This window comes from Pyricularia pennisetigena, assembly GCF_004337985.1.
Source record: "Pyricularia pennisetigena strain Br36 chromosome 7 map unlocalized Pyricularia_pennisetigena_Br36_Scf_8, whole genome shotgun sequence".
Taxonomy (NCBI): Eukaryota; Fungi; Ascomycota; class Sordariomycetes; order Magnaporthales; family Pyriculariaceae; genus Pyricularia; species Pyricularia pennisetigena.
In genome coordinates, this window is record NW_021940920.1 from 235,451 (window position 1) to 253,981 (window position 18,531).

General features: G+C 54.1%; 9 protein-coding genes across 9 annotated transcripts; 3 read left to right on the forward strand and 6 right to left on the reverse strand.

Moving 5' to 3' along the window:
* Positions 1–675: 675 nt before the first annotated feature.
* PpBr36_09198 (uncharacterized protein) lies at positions 676–1,964 on the reverse strand (the record flags this gene model as incomplete). Its single annotated transcript, XM_029896320.1, has 2 exons — positions 676–1,655; positions 1,832–1,964. 2 exons carry the CDS (start codon positions 1,962–1,964, stop codon positions 676–678), a joined length of 1,113 nt encoding a protein of 370 aa, XP_029744840.1.
* A 1,463-nt stretch (positions 1,965–3,427) lies between these two features.
* Positions 3,428–4,273, forward strand: PpBr36_09199 (uncharacterized protein; the record flags this gene model as incomplete). The annotated part of the gene is made up of 1 exon (XM_029896321.1): positions 3,428–4,273. The coding sequence occupies one exon, from the start codon at positions 3,428–3,430 to the stop codon at positions 4,271–4,273; it is 846 nt and encodes a 281-aa protein (XP_029744839.1).
* Positions 4,274–4,573: 300 nt separating this feature from the next.
* On the reverse strand, positions 4,574–6,019 carry PpBr36_09200 (uncharacterized protein; the record flags this gene model as incomplete). The annotated part of the gene is made up of 2 exons (XM_029896322.1): positions 4,574–5,797; positions 5,948–6,019. The coding sequence occupies 2 exons, from the start codon at positions 6,017–6,019 to the stop codon at positions 4,574–4,576; spliced, it is 1,296 nt and encodes a 431-aa protein (XP_029744610.1).
* Positions 6,020–6,631: 612 nt separating this feature from the next.
* On the reverse strand, positions 6,632–7,225 carry PpBr36_09201 (uncharacterized protein; the record flags this gene model as incomplete). The annotated part of the gene is made up of 1 exon (XM_029896323.1): positions 6,632–7,225. The coding sequence occupies one exon, from the start codon at positions 7,223–7,225 to the stop codon at positions 6,632–6,634; it is 594 nt and encodes a 197-aa protein (XP_029744609.1).
* An 874-nt stretch (positions 7,226–8,099) lies between these two features.
* Positions 8,100–9,590, forward strand: PpBr36_09202 (uncharacterized protein; the record flags this gene model as incomplete). The annotated part of the gene is made up of 2 exons (XM_029896324.1): positions 8,100–9,039; positions 9,136–9,590. The coding sequence occupies 2 exons, from the start codon at positions 8,100–8,102 to the stop codon at positions 9,588–9,590; spliced, it is 1,395 nt and encodes a 464-aa protein (XP_029744607.1).
* A 450-nt stretch (positions 9,591–10,040) lies between these two features.
* PpBr36_09203 (uncharacterized protein) lies at positions 10,041–12,176 on the reverse strand (the record flags this gene model as incomplete). Its single annotated transcript, XM_029896325.1, has 3 exons — positions 10,041–10,069; positions 10,140–11,862; positions 11,967–12,176. 3 exons carry the CDS (start codon positions 12,174–12,176, stop codon positions 10,041–10,043), a joined length of 1,962 nt encoding a protein of 653 aa, XP_029744606.1.
* Positions 12,177–13,745: 1,569 nt separating this feature from the next.
* PpBr36_09204 (uncharacterized protein) lies at positions 13,746–14,056 on the reverse strand (the record flags this gene model as incomplete). Its single annotated transcript, XM_029896326.1, has 2 exons — positions 13,746–13,895; positions 14,000–14,056. 2 exons carry the CDS (start codon positions 14,054–14,056, stop codon positions 13,746–13,748), a joined length of 207 nt encoding a protein of 68 aa, XP_029744613.1.
* An 894-nt stretch (positions 14,057–14,950) lies between these two features.
* PpBr36_09205 (uncharacterized protein) lies at positions 14,951–17,833 on the forward strand (the record flags this gene model as incomplete). Its single annotated transcript, XM_029896327.1, has 1 exon — positions 14,951–17,833. The coding sequence occupies one exon, from the start codon at positions 14,951–14,953 to the stop codon at positions 17,831–17,833; it is 2,883 nt and encodes a 960-aa protein (XP_029744612.1).
* Positions 17,834–18,204: 371 nt separating this feature from the next.
* Positions 18,205–18,482, reverse strand: PpBr36_09206 (uncharacterized protein; the record flags this gene model as incomplete). Its single annotated transcript, XM_029896328.1, has 2 exons — positions 18,205–18,269; positions 18,353–18,482. 2 exons carry the CDS (start codon positions 18,480–18,482, stop codon positions 18,205–18,207), a joined length of 195 nt encoding a protein of 64 aa, XP_029744611.1.
* Between the last annotated feature and the right edge of the window lie 49 nt (positions 18,483–18,531).

Consider the following 18,531-nt stretch of genomic DNA (forward strand, 5'->3'; position numbering starts at 1 on the left):
AGTTCCGGTGGGTCTGGGAGCTGTGCGTTTTGATATGCCCGTTCTCCGTCCATGCAAGGCGTTGATGAAGAAACTGTTTGGAGGAAGAAACTCACTTATTGCTTGTGAATGTTGTGGACCCTTCATTGGCGGCACTGGTGGCTAGCTTGGCAGTTGACGTTGGTAAGCTCGAGGAGAATTTTTTTTAGGGTGATCTTACCCCCCAAACCCCCGTAACATCACCCGGGCTTGTATGTGCTGTTTATCTTATGGATTCTTTTAGCCTAAGACATGGACTACCAAAAGTCATCTTTGCGTCATGGTTCCAGGGGAAAGTGTTCGTTATGGCGTACGCCACCAGCCCAAACTATCAAGTGGATTATGCCAGGAGGTTGACGTGGCTGGCGCGTCCAACTGCCCTAGGCCTCTTGTTTGTATGCCTAGAAGACCTGTGGCACAAGATGCAATTTTACATCTGATTGGCTTGGTCAGCCGCAGAGGTGCGCTTCCGGCGCTGGACCCGACTCTTTTCCCACAGCAAATGTGCCATCAGCCACCACTCGACCAGTTTTTAGCACGACACACGCGGAACGAAGCAAGTCGTATTGATAGCGCCTCCAGTAGCCCAACTGGAGAGTGCGAAGCCAGAATTGTGAACGAGATGCAGATTTCGCCCGCCCTATCCTACCCGTGTACTCAGATGCGGCTCTTGCCCTTTATTAAGCCGCCCTCATCTTTTGTACTGCGTATGGTCTCGTTGTGCTTGACTCGCCCAGCGAGGTTGCGGGAAAGCCCAAGAACTAGACATACATGGCTCGCGAGGGCAACTAGATCCCCCGTCTCGTCGAGCACGATAATCTCCATGTCCATGCGTCCATTGCGAATCTGCTTGGTCTGCACGCGAAAGAACAACCACTCAACACCTTGTTCAGGCAGTCGTTTTTTGACTTCCAGGCTCATATTGAGAGTGGGATACCAGAACAGCGAGTCCCAAGGGAATGGCGTTTGGCTTGCTTCCGTCTCTTCGTCAGTAGGTGGCGGTTCCGGACGGTAGGACTCGACGATTATGGGCCACGCGTCTGCCACGAATCCCAGAGACGGACCGGTGAATCTTTCCCCGTCTGCGAACCGGATCCACCTATCGAGGAGACCTGCCGCGGCAGTCGGGCCGGCCTTGGACTCTGCTCTCGGGCTGTAATATTCGAGGGCTTTGAACGCAGGCTGGGTCAGGGCTCGATGATGGGCCGGTGCGCGATACCGACACCAGAGCGGGTCGTGGCCCTGGCGCATACGTGCAAGACTGATCGGCATAGCATCGGGAGGTGGCTCGAGCTTGAAGCCCGTCTTGAGCGTCAAGCCTTCCAACTTGTCAAAATCGGTGTTTTTGACAAAGGCCACTACCTCACGCTTTGCCGTGCCGTCGGCCGGGAGCCACGGGGCCGAGGTTGGCAGCGGAGTTTTGGCTCCATCGCGTGCTTGATAGAGTGTTATTTGAAGGACTGTGGTCTGCCTGCCAGCCTTCATCTCTTCAACGACGAAAATGGCAGGTCCCACCTCGGTGCGGTCCAAGTACTCGAGGTGTGCTGTCATCGTGTCTGGCTGGCCACGGGAGGACCTGTCAAGGTGAAGTGCCGCCACGCGGAGGAAGCATGTCGCGACGTAGCCTCCATGGGGTACTTTATTAATTGATCATGATGTTTGCGGTCTGATTAGCGAGGGCTGCTCTGCCAGACAATCAATATGCACTCGCTGCAACCAAGGTACCTAGGCAGATGATAGGTTAAGGACGGGGAGGTAGGTAAGATATGTAGACATGATATGTGTCTCTTTCCGGAACGAGGAAACTACCCACCCATGGCAATTCGGAATGCCTTGTGGAAATTCGCAGAATATATATTGGCATCAAGGGCTCTCACCTCACTTGCTTCGGCCAAGGTGACCTTGGGCGCAGCAGGTGGAGAAGAGGCTGACGAAGGTGAGCCCATTTTCAGTGGGCGACTGGCTCATTGTCAACAACAGACAAAGCAGGTTTGAAGGATTGTATACCTCAGGTGTATGGATATGCAGAGGGAGAGAGAGGATAGCGAACAGACAGCTTCGGAGAGAGAACCAGAAATGATTTGGTCAATCTATTCCAGCGCGCAGCTAAAGGTAAAGGGACAATGGAAGACTGTAGGCTCTTTTATCGATTGTTTAGGAAGCGACCGGTAAATCCAGTCAGTCAATATCGGTGCCGAGGTAATTAGGACGGACGCAGGTAAGAGAGCAATGTGCTGTAGCGGGATGCTGTAGCGTTAGGTTCCTGCAGTCATGGTGGAAATAAAGAATTCTGCCCATGTGGAATCTTGGCATTGGAGGATATCAGCTCCTCAAATGTCCTTTTACCTGCCCACCTAGATACCGACCCAAGTTAGCTGCACATGGGTCGTCAATTAAGCTAAGTACCGCAGATAAGGTAAGGGGGCAAGGTGTGCAGCTACGGACAAGGTGGGCAGGGAGATAGGCAACACGGTGGTTAGGGTACCTTGACGAGGGTGTAGCTGTTTTCAAGTTCAAGAACGCGTGGGCTGTGCGCAAGCTGCTGTCGTTTGCGCTCTGAAATAGGAACAGAGCCTCGGTAAACCTGGTGGGATGCTTATGTCATCGGGTCAACTCTACTTTCCTGTTTCTCGCAATTCGTTTCCGTCTCCGTTTCCTATCTTAAGACAAAAGCCAGTCCACAAGTCAATTTGTGTCTTCTGATAGTTTTTATGCTACTGTATGTGATTTAAGTTTTTACGATTTTATAAGCTTTGCTTCGATGGGAGAGATGAATATGTTCCCATTCGACTATTGTATGGAACCTTGGTTGACAGTTGGCCGGACTATCACGTGGTCTAGCAGTTCCGCGGACAACCCACCAAGCCCAACGATGGATTCTAATCGTTGCAGCTTAACCAAGGCCCCATCGCCATCTACCATCAGCCCTACCAAGTATTCCTCTGCCTATACATTTAGACTAATCACTTACAGGTTTGCATGAAAGCTTCCTTCGATGGACGATTTAATAAGACAGCGGGATTTACATTTCTTTCCCTCTTGTCTGGATCCATGTCTATGAGCAGCAGTGCTCAGACTAAATGGCCCGATGTCTACAACGCAATCCACCAGCAAACGATCGAATCCATGACGTCGTGGACGACTTTGTATCGAAGCAGTAGTTCTGCAAAAACACGCTATTCCTACCTCCTACTTCGACAGATTGAAATCTAAAACTTGTTGAGAACCTAGACAATGCACTCTTCTCCAGTTTCGTGGCCGTGATTGTGAGCTGTCCACGCTGAGTGACTCCCCATCCGAATCTTGGATTGCAAAACTCCATCACAACCCTCACTCATTCAAACCGTTGGAGGAATCATCCCAACCTGCCCACTTCAAAAGAAAAATTACAAGAAAAATAAAAAATAAAATGTCCAAACCCTGGGCTCTGGTCTGTCCGACCTCCCGCGGCATAGGCCACCATCTCACGCGCGCCCTTCTCCGCCGCACCAGTCTACCAATCCTGGCGACGTGCCGCTCCGACCCGGACGGGACCAAGGCCGCGCTGCTGGCCGGCCTCCCTGACGGTGACAATGGCTCGCTCTCGTCCAGGCTGCACATGGCCCGCGTCGACGTGACGGACGAGGACAGCGTGCGCGCGGCCGCCGAGTCGTGCGCGTCCAAGCACTTCCCTCGGGACGGTGGCCACCACCTGCGGTTGGCTTTTGCCCTGCCCGGCGTGCTGCGCGTTGACAAGGCCGTCGAGCACGTCGACTACGCCCAGACGCTCGACTCGTTCCGCATCAACACCCTCGGTCCTCTGCTGCTGATGAAGCATTTCGCCCGCTTCCTACCCCGCGGCCGCTCGGACATGGGCAGCAGCGGAGGCGGCGGAGGCGGTGACGACAAGGGGGTGCTCCCGGACCACTCGATCTGGGTCAACATGTCGGCTCGTGTCGGGTCCGTCGAGGACAACAGGCAGGGCGGCTGGTACACGTACCGTGCCTCCAAGGCCGCCGTCAACAGTCTCACACGCACGTTCGACTGGCAGCTTCGGAACCGTGCCGGCCGTGGCGACGCTGCCTTTGCGGTGGCGTACCACCCGGGCACCGTCAAGACGGATTTCTCAAAGGAGTTTTGGGCTGGTGCGGAGGCGAGGGGGGACCTGCAGGACCCGGACAAGGCGGCCGAAAGAATGCTGGATGTCATATTGGGGCTGAAGCCTGAGCAGAGGGGAAGGATCTGGGACTGGAAGGGAACAGAGGTGCCGCCCTAGATGTGACGGCGTTTGGTCAGTTTTGTGCAAGTTTTTTTTTTTTTTTTATCTTTTTTCTTCTCAATATTTCACAGAGATGAATTGAGATTTTAGCTCTTGAAAGTACGACACCGCCACATGATAATATTTGGGAGAAGAAAAGACGGTAAATTTCGCCAGCGCAACCGCGGCAATCTAAGATATAAGTTTGATGGATGAGCCGCATTCTCCTCGCTTGAACGTAAAAAGTAAGGCCCCGATCACTATATCTGCCTGTCCAGTCCCATAATTACCCCATCTTGAAACCAACCAGTCGATCCCTCATAATGCAACATCCTGGAAAGAATTCCCGTCACCGGGTGAAGTGACCTTTGACTCGTCCCCTCTACTATTATCATTGTCATCGTCTAGGGATCTGGACGGCATCAGCGCCGTCGGCCGCAGTGCTATGTCCTCGGTTCGTGACTTCTGCTCATCCTGGGCCGCCAACTTGGACTTTTCTTCTGCCTTTTCATCCTCGCTGTCATCATCGGAAGAACTGTCATCGTCACGTCGGCCTCCAGTCTCTTTATCTCTAGTTGCTGCGTCCGAGTCATCGGCTTCTTGATGACTATGCGCGGGCTGATATCCGGCCGCGGCCGCGCTGCTTTCTTCGTTGCCATTCTCCCCACTGCCGCCCGAGGGCCCAGCTGCGGCGGCCGGCGTGGGTGGCAGATCCTTGTGTGCGGCGGCCGCAGACGTAGCAGACGCGGGTGTTTGTGCGGCGGCGGCGGCGGCTGCAGCAGGAGGCGCCGAACGCTCCTGGGCAACGCCACCCCCACCAGGCGCACCCATGCCGCCGCCGGGAACAGGTTGCATGGCGTCGAGGTAGAACTTGGTGACTCCCAGAATCCGGCCATTCTTCTCACATGCCTCGACCCACTCCGGTCTGACAACCGGTATGTTCATCTCCACGGCCTTCTCCCACTGGATACCCCTGCCCTCAGTTGTGACGAAATGCGTCGTGTCGATGCGGACGCTGTCCACCATCTTGGCACCGATCCGCTCCACGGCTGCAGCGAGTCCTTCCCGCATCGACGCCGGCAGGATGCCTGTGGTGATTGTAATGCCGCTAAGGTCCGTCATCTTGTGTGTCCTGACCGTCACCTTTTCAGAGCTAAACGTGCCCGCGGTCGTACGCAGGACCAGGTGGAAGGTGTACTCGGTGTCGACGGCCAGGCCGCTGATCTTGGTGCTGTGCATGTTCATGGGCCGCGGGATGTTTCCAGCCTTCTGGCCGTTGCGGTACAGCGCCAGGCTGATGAGGTCTGCCGTGGCGAGCTGGATGGGGTCCCACTCGAGCACGACAGACGTCTGCGTCGCGTTACGGCATCGCAGGACGGGCTGCGAGGGCTCGGCAGCCCCAAAGGATTGGTAGATGCGGTCCTGCAGCGCGCGAAACAGCTGCTCGGCCTTGTCCTCAGAGGCGGTGTTGCGCGAAACGGTGATGTCGACGATTGAGCCAGATTCGATGTCGGGCGGTAAAAGAATTGAGGGGAACTCGATCTATGTGGCGCAGGTTTGTCATGGTCTGTCAGCGCTCAGCCGTCATGATGCAATCGAGCTCGCCTCGAGCCTGTCCCAAATTTCTTCTTGATTGCCCAGGCGCGCTGGCCGGCAAATCCCCATGACAAAGGCAGTATGCAATCGACTCACGAGGCGTTTGTCTGGGGTCAGCAACACCGTGACGCCGGCGTCGACCTTGCCGACGGTCAACGAGACCAACATATTGATATTGTGCTTGTGTATATGTAGCAGAATAATAGACCCCAATTCCTAAGCAGCAGCCGCAAGGTAAGCCTGTTGGGCAGATATGGGGTGTTCGATTGAGGGGTGCGGCGCTTCGTCGCAAGTCGCGTGCAAATTATATTTGTTTGGGGACAATGTTGATCGGTTGAAAAGGCCGCGCTGTGCTGGATCCCCGGCCAGAAATTGGTGCTGCACAATGTGTCCACTAACGGTTGGTCTGCGTCGCGGTTCGTGAAATCATTACAAGGTTGAGCTTCCGCGGGAGCTTCCGTGGAGGCACTTGATGGAGCTGCCTGCAGGCCTTGCTTGCCTTGTGCTGATTGAAAAGGATCCACAACCTATTTCAAGAGAGATTGATAGAGGGTTAGGGTCAAGGAACACAACAGAAACAGCCGACAGATCCAAGTCGATTCACGCAGCCGCAGGTACTTAGGTAACCGGTTTGTTTCAGTTCATATTATACAAAAAAGAAAAAAAAAAAAAAAACCATCAATAATATATCCCTAGCATTTCTATGCCTTTCTCCCTAAGTCCTGAAATTATTTTATCCTTGATCTCGGCACTTTTAGGCATGGTGAGTCCTTCATACCATTATGTCTGGAGGCGATTGAACCGCAATTGCGGCTTCTCGCCAGAAGCGCACCCCAGAGCCGGTATTATCCGGTCGATTATAAGGTGGTAATATTTAACGATGGCATTGAAATCTGTCCTAATAGCTTCGACCACCAAGGCCTGAAGAATGACCGTCCCATACAGCTGTTCAGGCTTGTCGCTCGACTCCTGGATCCTTCTCCCGTGCTTATCGTAGCCGTGCATCTCAAGCGCTAGCCGAAAGGCGTGTAGTAGCCGCCTAGACGTGACGGACTTGGCACAGTTGTGAATAGAGGAACTTCCTTTGCGCGCCGCCGAGGCCGTGATCCACAAAGGCTCCGTCAGGCTCCGGTGGATGAGGCATGAGGCCACCCTCCCCGTCAATGGCTTCGGCCGCGCAAAATGATTAAGCGTGACGATGTCTGATGCCCGGTGCCTTGGGTAGATAACTACGCCAAATGAGTGAGGTTTCTTGACTCGAAATGTGCCTGATTTCATCGCAGGCGTTGTGCGGGTTTCATCCATAGGTTCTGGATCTTTCGTACGGACTGCGGGGATCTTGTCACCTGGAAACACAATCCCAGCAGCGCGCATTCTCTTTATTACTTGAGGCAAGCGCTGTACACGCGAGTGAGGGGCTTGCGATATCTCTTGTATGTGACTCGCAGAATGCGTCCAGCGGATGCCCTCATGCTGAAATGCAACGACCACGCCATGTGTACGGCTTGGTCGCCAGATGAAATGGCCACGCTGGACCAGTGCTTGATACCACAGGCCTAGTCTTGGCCTTGTCGTCATGATCTTTATGAAGCGGCAGGTACCTAAGCGTCTGGTTGATATTAACCATTCATATTGTAAGGCCTAGTTTTAAGATTATGAGTTTGGTATCGCAGGCCAAAGTTGTTGTAAAAAGTAAGTGCCTCCCTACCGGCAGACAAGCAAACAGTCAGCCAAATTCATTGGCTGTACGGGATTTATCGCTTATCGTTGCCTCCACTGTCATGCAATTCAGCAAGTCTGATCCACGGCAGGCACTTGAGGGTGGGTCCACTCCAGACAACATCAAAGATTCAGGGGAAACAAGACGCTAATAATACTTATAGTTCCAAGCCCCAGCCAAAGCCACATTGAATACGTCCACTGATCAAAGCCTGCAACAGCTCAACAATAGGAAAGAAAAGCCCTCTGTGCTAATAATTTATCAATGGCCGTTGCCAATATATGAGTGTCCATCTACTCTGGCCTTTTTTCTTTTTTTTTTTTTTTTTTTTTTTTCAAACAGGTGAAAAGGTCAAAGCTGAAGTCAACCTGCCTGTTCAGGTTATTCCATTGATTGTTACACCAACACGCATGCGACTCCACAAGTCTTGATGGCTTCAATTCCACATCACAGCACAGTGCTATAGGCAGCTAAAAGCGCTTCAATCTTTTTTTCCCAGCCTTCTTTTACTCCTCCTTGAAAGCTGCCATGCGCTCCTTCCCCCGTCAACTGAGGGGGCGGCGGATCGTCCGCGCCCTTGCTTTCATCTTCCTGGTGTGGAGCGTCGTCGAGGTGCACTACATCAGCCGTAACCTGCAGCATGGCACCCTTATGACGACGGGTCCTCCACTTCCCGACTCCCCCTCGGAGCTGGAGTCCAGAGAGGACCACGAGAGAAACGTGCGGGCCGTCAGGGAGCGCCGGTGGGAGGACTCAATCGGCTCGCTGCAGCAGTCCCTGAGCCTGAAGCGCCGGCCGCGCATCTACATCGCCAGCCTGCACTGGAACAACGAGAAGATCCTGCGCAGCCACTGGAACGCCGCCCTGCTGCACCTGGTGCGCGTCCTAGGCCCCGAGAACGTCTTCGTGGCCGTCCACGAGGGCGGCAGCTGGGACGGATCCGCCGCAGCCCTGCGCGAACTCGATGCGGAGCTCGGTCGCCTCGGCGTCGCCCGGGACATCGTCATCGACAGCAGGACCCACAAGGAGGAGGTCGAGAACGTGCCGCCCGAGGGGACGCCCGGCTGGATCGAGACGCCACGAGGGAGGCGTGAGCTGCGGCGCATCCCCTATCTTGCCCGCCTGCGCAACCGATCCATCGCTCGGCTGCGGGAGATGGCCGAGGCTAATGATTGGGGCAAAGGTGGGAACGAGACGCTGGTTTTTGACAGGGTACTGTTCCTAAACGACGTCGTCTTCTCCGTCGACGACGTGCTGGCTCTGCTGTTGACCAAGGGGGGCCACTACGCCGCCGCCTGCTCCATCGATTTTGCAAAACCACCCGAGTACTACGACACCTTCGCACTGAGGGACATCGAAGGGCATGAACATGCCACGCACACCTGGCCCTTTTTCCGCTCCTCAGAATCCCGACAGGCCCTGAAGTTGAGCCTTCCGGTTCCTGTCAAAAGCTGTTGGAACGGCATTGGTGAGCCCAATGCCCCCTTTTTTGCCAAGACTTTCAAGTATCGACATGAAAAAAACAACACCCTACTAACTTCTATTTCCTTGTCCCAAACTCAAGTTGCCATGCCCGCCAGCATCTTCACAGCCAGGGAGTCGCCGCTACTGTTCCGCGGCATACCCGACAGCCTGGCGGTGCGGCATCTCGAGGGGTCCGAATGCTGCCTGATCCACGCCGACAACCCGCTCTCCGCCACGCGCGGCGTGTGGCTCAACCCCAACGTCCGCGTCGGCTACAATGGCGACGCCTACGACGCCGTCCACCCCTCCGACGGCCAGGCTTGGCTGTCCTGGTGGGACATCTGGGCCGGCCTCTGGAGGAATCGGCTGAGGAGGATGACCGCCACCCCCGCGGTCAAGGAGTGGAAGGTCAGGAGGCTGGTCGAGAAGTGGAGGTTCTCAGGTGGCGACGCACCAGGAAAGGACGCGGTGGTCCATAGGAGAGACGAAAAGGGCATTTTCTGTCTGATTAACGAGATGCAGGTGCTTGCCGAGAATGGATGGGCTCACGTGTGACACTAAAGTCTTTACCATCTCATAAGTAATGACACTTCAGGCAAAACATGGCGCGCGCACAGTACCGAATAAACGAGATCTGCTCCACCTGTCCAGGGCGGTCGGTGTACTCTGAATACGGGTGCATCGATAAACTAGCAAAAAGCAGATACTCCGTAACATTGATTTTCAGTGTTCGTTTCGTATCCCATATAACTTCATTTTTTGCGGGCTGTACAGCCATCGCTTCACACAGTGACAACGCGGCTCGCGCCTCGCTTTGCTTCTTTGTTCCATTCTATAGCAGTTAATATTGCCTATTTTATGACAGAGGCACCTGAAACAATATGTAAGGTGGGAAGCCAATTCCCTGAAGCGGCCAAAATACCATCGGCCATTCTAGTGAAGCACTTTTGTTTCCGATATTCATACCACGCCCAGCATTGCAATGTGCGATCCCTTCCTATGTTTCTACCAATCGTCATCCGAAGCTTCGTCATCTATTGTCAAGTTAGAATTTTAGGCTCAAGGAATACATAGGTTCTCGGAGAGAATTCGTTCAAAACTTACCGCTTCTGCTGACCTTCTCCTTGCGCTTCTGCAGCGCGGCAGCCAAAGCATCAGCCATGCCACCACCGCCAGCACCAGCGCCTGCAGGAGGCAACCCGCTACCATGCGGGCCAGTATCGCTGCCTCCGCCAACCTGTGCAGCACTGCGGTCGCGTATCTGTGACCTGTCCACTTTCTTCAGCGACCCAACACCGCCGGCTTTTTGAATGCCGGCCAGCAATCCGGCACGCCCAGGGTCCGCAGCTGCGGCAGGCAGGCCTGATGCGTATCCAGAATCTCTGTTCGGAGGCGGTGGTGGAGGCGCCGGAGGAGCGCCAGCCATTCCACCCGGAGGCGGAGGAGGCGGGGGCGCTGGCGGGGCGCCGGCCAGTCCACCTGGAGGCGGTGGTGGTGGGGGTGCTGGTGGAGGAGCCGCTGAGCCGGATGGCGGCGGCAATGGAGGCGCAGGTGGAGGCGCCGGTGGTGCGCTCGAGGTAGGCAAAGGGGGTGGCGCCGGTGGTGCTTGGGATGAAGGCAGAGGCGGCGGCTGCGGAGAAGCAGGGGCTCTGCTCGGCAATACGGGCGGAGGCCGTGTGCTGGGAGGCGGCAAAGGCGGGGCCGTTGGCGCCGCGGGGACTTTTGAAGGGAGTGGGGGCGGCATAGCAGAAACAGGAGGCACCTGGTGTACTGGCTCTCTTGATGGAGGAGGTGGTGGAACAGGCCCTCGGCTGGGAGGTGCCGGAGGTGGAGGAACACTTCGTTGGAAAGGCGGCGGTACGCCAAATCTGGGATTGGACGAGTCTTCCTTGTCGTCGACCGGTGTCTTTGGAGGCCTTGGCGGTGGAGGGGGGCCGGCAGCTGGTGCCTGCCTTGGCGGAGGAGCTGTGTGGGCATACTTGCCCGCGTCGGGGAGCGGTGGCGGGGCGGCGAAGCGTGGGCGAGGCGGAGAGGGTGGTGATGTTGGTGCCTCAACCTTCGCAGCACCTCGTCTTGGCGCTGGCGGAGCTGGTGGTGCAGCACCTCGTCGCGGCGGAGGCGGCGCTGGTGGGGCATGTGACGATACCGGAGGAGCCGAGGGCGGAGGAGGAGGCGCGCGTAAGCTGTTTGATCGGTCGTTTGATGGGGGCGGCGGCGGAGGAGGAGCATGGGCTTGCTGACGGGATGGCGGGCTTTCCTTGCGCGCGGATTGTTGCTCCTGCCTAAGGAAGTCGACAATGAACTCCTGGTTGTCCAAAATGAAGTCATCCGTGAGGCCCTTCTCCTTCAGATCATCACCAAAGTGCTCTCTCCATAGCGGGTCGAAGGCATCAAGTATGGCAAACTCGGACTTGGGCTTGGGGCCGTTCATGCCATTGATGCTGCCCGAAGATAGCTTTGACTGGTGTCCATTTGGCGGAGGAGGTGGAAGTGCAGCTTGGGGCGAATCGGGGGGAGTATGTGCCGACGAGTGCCGATGGCCAAACAGGCCGCCCAAAATGCCGTGATGTTTTTGAGTTCCTCCTGTTGAACCTGGCGCCGCAGACGCTCCGACGGGAAGGCTGAAGGGCGCAACTTTGGTCAATTTGCTCGCATTCCTCTCTCGCTCGTCCATCTTCTTCTTGAACTGCTTCGCCTCTTTCTCGTCGGCGAAACTGAGTCCAGCAAGACATTCCTCGAGTTCGAACGTGTGGAAGAAGACACGGTCCTGGTTGTAACTCCATGTGTCGTAAATCTCCTGATCCCAAATAACGCCTCTCCCGCCTGGCTGTGGTTTGTCAGAGCCGTCAGCACAGAACACAATGCTCATTCATCATGATTGTTGTCACCGCCAACAATGGGCATCTCCTAGCCAGAAGCTAGCTAGCTTACCGAGATATCAACGAGCTTCACCCAGTACGTATGTCCGACCAAGTCGTTGCAGAGCACAGCGGCTCCCTGCAGTCCCGTGTCTGTCCATTTTGACCTGTTTGGGTATGCAACATAAAGTTTGGCGACAGCAACGGCCTGGATCTTGTTTGTGTGCTTGGGAACGAAGCGTTTGACCGTCTCCTTGTCCTGCTCCGACAGGATGGACGGCATCCTGCAGTAGTCGTCGTGGTCGCAGGCGTCACGAGTGTACCTGCTCGCTTGTGTCGAAAGATTGTTTTATTTGGCGGTGCGGTCGAGAAGAGCAAGAGTGTCGGTGTCGTGTTTTTTTGCGTGCTCTATTTGGTTCCCCAACGTGCCATTCTCCCCTCTATGCCTGCCTGCCTGCCTGGGCGCGGTGGTTTGAAAGTCTGTAGCGGCAATCTTGAGGCCAGTTGCGATTGGAAGGTCGGGCGAAACCGAGAAAAAAAGGTCAAGCGTGTGCGCGTGCGTCGGAGCGAATCGTCGCAGTGCAGTGAGCGAGTGACTGGGAAAATATGTATGCGTGCGTCTGTGTGCGTATGTGTTGGCGGCGCTTATTTTTCCCGCCGGTCAGATCAGCTCGGAAGGCTACCTTGCCTTTTAAAGTTGGCTTGCTATAGTGTAGGTAGGTACCTATGCGGCTTGGTTATTGCAGTTTGTGAGGCCTGATTTCTGTCAGGTCATATATACGTAAACCTGAGTTTCCTTCCAATATTTCCCCTCTCAATATTCAGGCAGAGGGAGCAAATGGAACAGCTTCGGTTGGGGGATTTTGTCGGACTGGATTGGGCTGGGCTGGGCTTTGGTATGATACGGTATGGTACCAATGCCCGGGTGGGTTCGCTGGCGGGGTGCGGTGGGTTGAATTGGGCAAGTCAAGTCAAGGTCATAACTAAAGTCAGGGACCATGGCTGACGAATAACTCCAAAAGCAGAAGATGACTGGGAACACGGACCATGTTCAGACCCAGTGGAAGCAACCGCAGCTGCCTACAGGCGTGTTCATTCCACTTTGAAATACCTGAACTTGCCAAATTACCCCTATTTCCAGTTAGTTAGATGGGCTGACTTTCCAGGCAGAAATATCCCACCCAGAAAACTTTCTTTTTAAAGAGAATTACGCGGTTAATACACGCAAAACGTTTCACTCTCGTCGCTTGCAGAGAAAGACTTGAAAGACTCGTCAGCCCAGTCGCATGTTCAGGCTGGCGGTCACCAAACGGACGCCCCACCCCCAAGACCGTTGGATTTGGACGGGGAAGGGGCCGAAATGACCGAGACATTGAAAGATCAATCGAGGTTCTTTCTTTTGAGATCGCAGCATTTTCTTTCTTTTGGTTTTTTTTTTTTTCTTTTCTTGAATGTATACATCTCAAGTATCTTATTTTAGTAACTACATTTAAAAGAACAGATTTTTGCCAATCTTCTCGAGATCATAATGGTCTGAAGTCTTCTTGTGTCCGCGACGTGAAAAATACTTGAGGTCCGACGCGCTCAGTTTGCGCAAAATGCTTCATTGGACGGTGGGGAACAGCCTCCTCAGCTGGAAGGTTCCATTGAGCCAAACAGTTCAGACCCCTCTGTCCGTCACAATGATGATATGCCGTCTACCAACCGGCAGTCGGGATTACTGGGGGGAACCATGGTTTATTAATAAGATTGTTCATTAATTAACTGAAAAGCCTTTAAAGAATATCAACGACACGTCCGATACTATTTATGCGTTGTCGGTCCGACCCTCGCTGCATCGTACCATGTCTGTTTATTTGTTCAGTTCTTGGGCCTTGGCCCGGCGCTCCTCCTTGGTGCCCTCCTCGGTGGCATTGAAGTCTTGCGGAATGGCCGGACCCGGGTTTGCCGAGTGGGGCTGGAAGGCGGCCTTGATCTTGTCGGTCACGGAGCCCTGATTGCCCTGAGAAAGAAGCAAATCGGTACATGTTAGTCTTCGGTCTCTCATGTAAAGAATAAGTAATGACTGGTTGTGTGGTTCTACACTGGGAAATCTTTTGCACGAACCTGGTCGGGGTTGGGGACCACCTGGGTCTTCTGGTCTTGGTTCTTGCTGGAGTCCATCTTGAGTTGATGTGGATGTGTTTTTGGTTCAGTTATTGTTACAAGGGAGGTAGTTGTGTGTTGGTATGGTGTCTTTGTGGGATTTTTTTCTCAAAAGGATGGAGGTCAAGAGACTGAAAAGTTATTGTATGCAAGGCATTGCTGCGACTTTTAATACAAATCCTCCTGCCTTTTACTCACATCCTTCCCAGCCCAATCTACGCCCCATTCTCAATCATGTGCACCTTGAGCATCATCACTCACTGGGCAAACAAGCTACATGTGTAAAGCAGTCAGTCAGTCGGCGATCAGTGATGACGTCGTCTCTGTGCACTCTGGAATGGGTTCCCTCGTCTTAGCATGGTGGGGTTCGCAATTGAAGGTACGAGTGGGTCACACTGTAGAGTGGCAGCCACCAATCGCGAGACTGTGTTAGACGTCGAACTTCCCACGGTCAACCTCAGCCTATTGGCTGATCCAGGTCTAGCCTAGGTGGTCTGGTGTCCAGGCTGTCTCGCTTTATGCCGCCTGAAGGTACACGCAGCAACTGACGTACTCTGCACCTCCAGCCTGACCTTGTACATCCGACGGTGTTAGGACGAGCACGTCCCTTGTACTATTACTTTTTTTGGGGGGCTTTTCTACTTGATTATTTGGAACTTTGGTGACAAATTACTGTCGAAAAATCCCTGTAATCTTTTTTGTTTTTCTTTCTTCCGCCTCGGATCTGTTTTGTGGCAGAAAACCCTGACCCTGAATCGGAGGTATCGGACGTAACCAGCTCCTTTGGCTACCTCCTGGGTTCTGAGCATAAACTCCAGCCCCCAAGACTGTACCATGGTGACAACAATGCGCCACCTTGTATGATAAAAAACAATTAGCCGCCCCGGGTGTCATCCGGACTGCAGCTCTACCATGTCCGCCGCCAAGGCTCCGGCTCAGCCTCCGCCGGTGAAGCTTTCCCTTCCGCTGGAATACCAACAAAGCGTGTTCCAGGAGCTCCGCGCCGATGACCAGCTCGTCATTATCGCCCGAGGCCTCGGGCTTATGAGGCTAGTTACCAATTTGCTTCACTCATACGATGCGGCTGGCAACAACCTGGTCCTTGTGGTCAACGCCGACGAGCGCGAGATAGGCTGGATCGGAGAGGCGCTTGCCGAGCACGCCGCCATAAGTGCCAGTACCCTGGCGCGGGGCTTGACCGTCGTCAACACTGACTTCACCAACGTCGGCCAGCGCGAGCGGCTGTATGCCGGAGGCGGCATCTTCAGCGTCACGTCTCGCATCTTGGTCGTCGACTTGCTCACAGGCCTGTTGGATCCAGTCTCCATCACCGGTATAGTGTTGCTGCATGCGGACAAGGTGGTTGCAACTTCGCTCGAGGCGTTCATCTTGCGTATATACCGACAGAAGAACAAAGTCGGTTTTCTTAAGGCCTTCTCGGACAATCCCGAAGCGTTCACCTACGGCTTTGCTCCGTTGGCCACCATGATGCGTAACATGTTCCTGCGCAAGGCGTCCCTCTGGCCACGGTTTCACATTTCTGTCGCCAAGTCCCTTGAGGGCAAGAAGACGGCCGAAGTGGTCGAGCTTGAGGTGCAGATGACGGAAGCCATGAACACCATCCAGACGGCCATCATGGAGTGTGTGGAGGTCAGTATCCACGAGCTCAAGAAAGGTAACTCGGGTCAGTTACTTGATATGGAGGATTGGAATCTCGACAGTGCTCTCACGCAGAACTTTGATGTCAGCATCCGTCGCCAGCTCAATCCAAACTGGCACCGCGTCAGCTGGAAGACGAAGCAGATTGTTGGGGATTTGACTGTGCTACGTGGAATGTTGCAATCCGTTGTATCGTTGGACGCTGTCTCGTTTTTGCAGCTCCTCGATACCATCCACGCTGCACATAAGCCGCCACCAGGCTCAACCAGACAGACACAGTCACCTTGGTTGTTCCTAGATGCTGCGCAGACCATATTCGAGACGGCGAAGAAGAGGGTTTATGCTGCCAGCAACACTAGATCCGTCACTTCGGGACCGGAAATGAGCACAAACGCTTCTCTTGACTCCCTACAGCCAGTGCTGGAAGAGCAGCCAAAGTGGTCTGTGTTAGCCGATGTTTTGACCGAGATCGAGCGCGACATGTACTTTGAGCCTACATCGCGGGGCGACTCCAACGGAACAATCCTCATCATGTGCTCTGATACCAATACCTGCCGGCAGCTTCGTGATTTCCTTCAGTTCATGTATGTAAAACCACGCAGCGAGCGCAAGCTTGACAAGTCGGCAGCCATAGAAGGGGAAGATGATGAGGAACCATCGGCTGCTTATCTTATGCGTCGGAAGCTGCGCAACTACTTGAAGTGGAAGCGAGAGTTTGCGCAAGTCAATGCCACCCTCTTCGCCGAGAACCAAAAGGCTTTATCCAACGCCACTGACTCGAGGGGCTCTGGTCGTGCGCCTCCAAACAAGCGACGCAGAGTTCGGGGCGGCGGGTCAGTGAATGTCGGTGGCGCCAGGGCTGACAATGGCAGCATAAATCAATACTTTGAGAAGCCGGGAGAGGTGGCGGAGCTCATGGCCTCGGTCCAACTGAACGGCGAGGAAGAGGAGCAGGCGGAACAAAAGGTTGATGTCATGGCCGTACCCGATGCGCTTGAGAACATGGATGATTACTACGAGCTGTACGAGATGCAAGATCTCGTAGTGGTCCATGCCTACGATGGTGACCAGGACGAACATGTCCTTGAGGAGGTCAAGCCGCGTTACGTCGTCATGTACGAGCCCGATGCGTCCTTTATCAGGCGAGTTGAGGTTTACCGGAGTTCACACAATGACCGCAACGTGCGTGTCTACTTTATGTACTACGGTGGCTCCGTAGAAGAGCAACGGTACCTGTCGACGATCCGTCGCGAGAAGGATTCATTCACCAAGCTCCTCAAGGAGCGCGCATCAATGGCTATTACCATCACCACAGACCCGCACGGCGCTCCAGACGACCCCCAGGAGGCATTCCTCCGAACAGTCAACACCCGCATTGCAGGCGGCGGGAGGATGACAACCAAGGCGACGGCGGAACCGCCTCGCGTCGTGGTGGATGTGCGAGAGTTCCGCTCGTCTCTGCCGTCCCTCATCCACGGTCGGTCCTTGGTAGTCGTGCCTTGCATGTTGACGGTGGGCGACTACATCTTGTCGCCAAACATATGCATCGAGAGGAAGTCTATTTCTGATCTGATCTCATCCTTCAAGGACGGCAGGTTGTTTGGGCAATGCGAGTCTATGTTCCAGCACTACAAAAACCCAATGTTATTGATCGAGTTTGACCAGAACAAATCCTTTACGCTCGAGCCGTTTGCGGACTTGTCGGGTAACCTGAACAGCATCAGGCCCTCTGCTCAGCCGTCGGATCTGCAATCTCGTCTTGTGCTGCTGACGCTGGCCTTTCCCAAGCTGCGCATCATCTGGTCCTCATCTCCCTATGAGACGGCCGAGATATTCGAGCGGCTCAAAGCACAGGAACCCGAGCCCGACCCCATAGCTGCCGTGCGAGCGGGGCTGGACGGCACCACGGGTGTTGGCGATGACCAACCCTTCAACACGGAGCCGCAGGAAATGTTGGGCATTGTGCCGGGGATTACGCCTAAAAACATCAAGGCGATCACAGCCCAGGTCGACAATCTGAGGGAGATAGCAAACATGCCACTACCAGAGCTCGAGGTCGTGGCTGGAAAAGAGGTTTCTCGGCAGGTTTATGGCTTCTTTAACAAGGACGTGATAGAGGATGTTGACAACGAGTAGAGCTGACAATCAACAAACCAATTCAAGCCTCATAGTGCATATTATCTCATATCTCGAAGATTGGAATATGGAACAGAAGCAGGCACAAAGAGACAAATAGCAAGTCAAAAGACGCAATGGGTATCTGTTCAAACTATCTTTCTTGCAAGTCGTAATGTCATGCTTGCATGCTGCGGTGTTGATGTGTTTGCGAGTAAATGCAGTGTAGAATAAAGAAACAATAAAAAGGGGGTAATCGCAGTCGCGGTATTACAAAAATTCCAACGCCAACACACACGTCGCAGCCAAACTTCATATGCTCCAACTCTTTGGGCTTTGTAGAATCACCCATCTGCCCTCACTCCTTTTTTTTTTGCGGCAGATGGGTCCTATTATACGCGAGTCGTCCTATGGGTTCTGGTTCGGTGACGACCGCCACCGCTGCGCCTTGCGTATCCTGCATGACGAACATTTGTGTCAGCGTTTTGTAATTCTTTTCAAAAAGAAGAAATGCAATAGAGGTGGAGAGCAAAAACATACCACATGTAATGCAGTTAATCAGGACGTTGAAGATGCTGACGATGCCAGAGATGATGGCTTGGATCATGGAGCCGATGGCGTTGACAATGCCGCGGAGGCAATTGCCGATGCTTGACATTACTGCACCCATTTTGGCTGCCTTTTTTTTTTTTTTTTTTTTTTTTTTTTTTTTTTTTTTT